Genomic DNA, 5,086 nt, shown 5'->3' with positions numbered 1-5,086 from the left:
AGGGCAGCATTTTAACCTCGCGGTAGAATATTATGTCTAACATGGGTGGTAAATTCCTTATGGAACTGACGTCATCCGAGGGCAGCATATCGACCGGACATGGGAGATTATTATGTCTTACCTGGCTGGGGAGTTCCTTATGGAACTCTTGTTGTCCGAGGGCAGCATATTGTCCTCGTGCTAGATTATGTCTTACTTTGGTGGTGAGTACCTTATGGAAAACATGTTTTCTGAGGGAAGCATATTAACCTCGTGTTGTATTATTATATCTTACTTAGGTAAATAGTTCCTTATGGAACTCATGTTATCTGAGGGCAGCACATTGACCCCGTGGCAGATTATTATGTGTTATTATGTCTTACTTTTGACAATCGATCCCAGAAGTATGCTTGTTTTCCAACTGTTTATTATAAAATTATTACCTACAGCACATTATTCACACAATCTTAAAGTTAATCACTACAGTGCTGATAAGCTCCTTAATTTTTTTTTTATTTCTTTGTGTTTAGAGCAGTTTCCAATGAGCTGTCGAGGCAAACCATGTCATAACTTGTCCTTTGCGCAGTTGGCCTAACACTTTACATACAATAGTTCACAAAAATAGCACGACCAATCAGAGATAAACATATAGCTTTTACAGCCAATCAGAATCGATCAAAACAGAACCTAGTTGTGACGTAACCTGGCTCTCGCTTTTTTTCCGTGCTTGGCGTCGTAGTATCACATTTCCGTGGCGAGATGTAATTGTTTCATTTGAGTCATTTGTGTTGATTTTAATTTCAGCCAATTATATTTGTCAGATTTGACAATGACTCCATGAATCGCAGACCTCGGGTTTTGGAGGCGGCCAGAGATCTTGTTCCCTGGCGCAGACCAGAGGATCGTGGGCTCTGGGGACTAGTGTGGACGTTGCTTTATGACAGTCTTTTGAAAACCACTCTAAAAATAGAAAAAATCAACTCTGCAAAACTAACAATGGTCTCAGCTTTCTCGTACAAAAAGTCAGAGAATACTCTTATGATCGACGAACATTTTACTCCAAAAGAAACTCATCAATTTAAATCTGAAGCCCGTGACCCCAAACTCTCCCAAGAAGCCATGTATTACTTTAAAATCTGTCGAATTTTTTGCTGTTAGTGCTTGATGAAAATCGTGGACGTTTAGAGTCACTGCCAGAAGAGAGGTGACAAAATTTGTAAAATTAACCACAAAAATTACCAAAAGCGACAGCTTAGATATGGTAAACACATACCTGGGATATCGGCGCTTTAAAAAATTCAAATGAGTGTAGTTCAACACGCATGCAAGTATAACGGTTAAAATGGGACTTAATGCGAAACCAGTTAAAAGCAACGAAGAAATTGAGGATTTGAACGATATTACTAACAACATTATGTATCTGGAGAGTGCAAAAAATAGAAGAAGCACCAAGGTCCAAAACGAAGGACGAGATTTCAACTGATGAAATATTGCCTTATAACCAAGGAAAGCTGGAACATTGTGCAGTGTAGAAATCATGATGACAGCGAGAATGGATTGAGTAACTAACCAAGCCAGCTCAAAATCTTCTGAATACGGGAACGCTGCATTTCTATCGCAGAGGAATGTAGACGTTTTTTCCTTGAAACATTCAAGGCAACGGATGAAGTACAAGCAGGTCCCAACCAATTGCCAACACAGCAACAGGCTAAAGCAGACTGCCATGAGCTTGTCCCAGGGAAGTTTTCTGTTCTTCTTTGCGTTTCTTAACCTCATATAGTTATGTGATGATTCATCCAAGAGTGGTCGAACAAGCTCCTCTTGTGTCGTCATGGTGACAATACCGCGCCTTCCTAAACAGAGTCAACCGGAAGAAAAAAGTAAAAAGACATAAATTATAAGTTATCGAATATAACACCGTACAAAGTTAACTAAGCATTGATGAGTAAGTATTTCATTGACTTCGAAAGACGCTTCCTTTCCATTTATTTTTTATAGCATATTATTGCTGGCTTTTCACTTTACCTACAATAACAACCTTTTCACCATTAGAGTCAAACCAAAATAAACTTTGCCTCCGTTTGTGACATTGTCGTAACATTGACGAAACTTTCGAAACTCTTTTGTGGCCGCTAAAGGTATGATTGCATACTCAGGATTGTTCAAAGTGATTTCACATACATTGAAATTTTTGCTTTCTGTTATTGCTTAGAACATCCATAAGCTGTGAAATAGTTATTAGAAGCAGCTTATATAGGTAACGAAAAGAAGACAATCATGCATCCGCTCGACCGTTTAGGTTGGCTTGATGTACCGCCAATTATTGCTCAGGGTTAACACTTTAAAATTAAAGAAATCCCAGTGCTGTAAATTTCCAAAACTTACGATCACACGAATGAAGTGACCGTCCGTTTAAAGTTTCGGCCCTCCGAAAGAAGCGTCACTCTTGGCTTTCTGTCAAATTTTCGTGGCGGAAGACCAAAACGGACTGTAATGTGGCAATAGCCTAAAAAAATATAGGGAGAATCTCCATCTGCAGTCTCAATCCTGTCCTTTTCTTAACTTCGTTTGTTCACATTGAACATGGAACCAACATTATTGACACGTACATGCAGTGACGTGGAGTTGTATCCGAGCAATTCAAATCCATTTAGCGAGTGATTTACAGTGTAATACAGTCTTGGTTTCAGAATTAAAAAAAAAAAACAGGAAAATTCCTAGAAATTTTGAAACATTTACGAACGTTCAGCCTCAACTCAAAACAAAGGCTGACTTTCCTTTAAAATGAAAGAAGAGTGCATCATGTATAATGTTTTGACTGACCTCTGTATTAAACACCTGGTAATCGACACAGGACTGCAGAAGTTTCTCCGTACAGTGAATAGATCTTGGGGAGGCGAATGAGAGTGCAGTCACTTCAGAGCTTAAAATTATTGCCGCTGCTTCAGTGTTCACTTGTTAACAGTACTGAGCTGAGTGCATAGAGAACATGCCGTTCCTTTATATTCTGTATTCCCGGCCCGACAACTGATGACGGCAATTTTAGTTACGAAACGAGCGATATAATCATTTATCGCTAGATGATATCAGTGATATTCTACCACCTGTCCGACAAAGTCTGAATATCCTTCATGGGCAACAACTATACAAGAAATTATTGAGTAGGATCGAGAGTAGGCCTTATCTAAAGCGTTCGTCGTGACTATGTTTTTAAAAAACCTTGTAATACGTTTGTTGTGTACATCAATTGGTCACATGTATGCAACTAGTGACAAAAGGAAGTATGAAATACTGCCACAAATCCAACAGGAAGTAGTTCTAAGTGCTGTTTCCAGTATCATTCGTGTAAGCTTCGAATAAACGCAGAAATAGCGCACAATATTGCGTAAAGAAAGACAACGCCGTGTAAAAGAATTCGTATTATCGAAAGTGAAAATAAGCCAGCTCTACATGAAAAGCATTTTGAGCTTAAAGATAAACTGATCACTACAATAGGAAAGCCTTGATCCTGTTGTTTTTGCGGCACTAATAAGACTTTGTTTATATGTTTCAGTTTAATAATCAAACCCTGCACACCAAACGATGTCATTTAATTTTTCCTGCATTTTTTGTCTCAGTTTGGTTCGAAATAATCCCTGTATTGTAGTTGCGGTTCACCCCGGTGGTCAAGGCAAAGCAGAAGCAAAACATAAAGGAAGTGCGGATATCAGTTTTAATCCCCCGTATCAGCAAAGCTAAGTATTGCTCCTCTTTATACATCCCATTTCTTTTACTTCAAAAGATGGGGTTATGGTTTTATAGCCCGTAAAAATTAAGAATAAGATTCAAACCTTTCTGTGGCATTTTTCTTGCAGTAGAAGTTAAATGCACGCAGAATATTTGAGTCCCATCTCAAATGTTAGACGAAGAGATTTTGTCCATAAGTCTCATCGATAGGTGGTGTCTTGCCTGCACATTACTCCTATCCGTGTAGCCTGCGTAGCTGGCGGTATATTGCGGTGTTGTTGGGTTTTAAAACGCACACAAGCAAGCGGCAAAGCCGCGACAACTAGCGGCGCAGCCGCGAGTGGCTTGGGGAGGACGAGTTCAACTCCTCCTTCCCAAGCCACTCGCAAAACATAAAGCAAAAAGTAAAGGAAGGACACTTTGTGCGCGTTTTAAGTGTGACGCTTTGTGCGCGTTTTAAAACCCAACAATACTGCCAGCTACGCAAGCTACTACCTGGGATTAAGTTATGTTTGGAAATTGAGGGTCGGGGAGAGCAATTATTTCTTGGTTGTAGCTATTCTTTGTTTCTTCCGCCATTCAAACACTGGACCAAACTTGTTTCATTCATGGGCGAAAAACTCAGCTTTGAATGGGCCTCGTTTTATGATCCTGTTTCCCGACTTAGGTCCTGGCTAAACTTCCGGTCTTCTCTCGTTGCCTTTTTTAAGGTCTACGATAAGCCAATAACTTAACTCCATAACCGAAAAGACAATTTTGCTTGCAGTGATTCTCTGGATTAGTTCATTACAAAGAAGATAAACCCTTATATATGACTTGTATCATTCTGTCATTCCAAAGACATCAACATAATATGGGGACAAATTTGGTTGCGGCTATGAACAAAACACCATCAGGAATTCGAAACTACAGTTCTCACCAATTTATCCTAGGTTAAGCTCACCGTATATTTACAAGCCACCTACGGATTTCTCGCTCGCATACGGGATAACTCAGATGTTGATGTCATTATACTGTGAAATTTTAACGACCCACTCAAATTATTATACTACGGCAAAATTCACTCAGTGTGGAATAATGATGTTGATTTTTAAAGATCCTTGTTCCAAGGACAATACATATCTTACGTCATACCTTGAAGTTCGACTCGAAAGTTACGTAGGAGCAAACTCAATTCACGCGAAATCCATGTTGTACACAATAAACACATTTTTACTCGAAGATGGACACGGTAACTGAAAATAATAAAATTACAAACACCAAAGTGAGCATAAAAAAACTTAAGCCTGGTTTTCACTAGTGGCGCAAGCACGAGCGCAAACACGCAAAAAGGACAATTTTAATCCTTGTGCTTGTGCTTGCCGCAAGCACAAGCACAAGC

At 39.4% G+C, this 5,086-nt stretch overlaps 1 protein-coding gene across 2 annotated transcripts; it reads right to left on the bottom strand.

The window, feature by feature from the left end:
• Positions 1 to 337: 337 nt before the first annotated feature.
• LOC144654790 (uncharacterized) lies at positions 338 to 4,853 on the bottom strand. Of its 2 annotated transcripts, none has more exons than XM_078515014.1 (2): positions 4,840 to 4,853; positions 338 to 1,832 (listed from the first exon to the last, which is right to left on the bottom strand). In XM_078515014.1, the coding sequence occupies exon 2, from the start codon at positions 1,810 to 1,812 to the stop codon at positions 1,003 to 1,005; it is 810 nt and encodes a 269-aa protein (XP_078371140.1). In that variant the 5' UTR covers positions 1,813 to 1,832; positions 4,840 to 4,853; the 3' UTR covers positions 338 to 1,002. The 2 variants fall into 2 exon arrangements, with proteins under 2 accessions (XP_078371140.1, XP_078371139.1); XM_078515013.1 differs by lacking the exon at positions 4,840 to 4,853 and adding an exon at positions 3,810 to 3,870.
• Between the last annotated feature and the right edge of the window lie 233 nt (positions 4,854 to 5,086).

The sequence above is a fragment of the Oculina patagonica genome, chromosome 5 (assembly GCF_052425735.1).
Source record: "Oculina patagonica isolate OP01 chromosome 5, crgOcupat, whole genome shotgun sequence".
Lineage (NCBI taxonomy): Eukaryota > Metazoa > Cnidaria > Anthozoa > Scleractinia > Oculinidae > Oculina > Oculina patagonica.
Note: the sequence above shows the minus strand (reverse complement) of the source record. Positions and strands in the feature narration are given on the sequence as shown.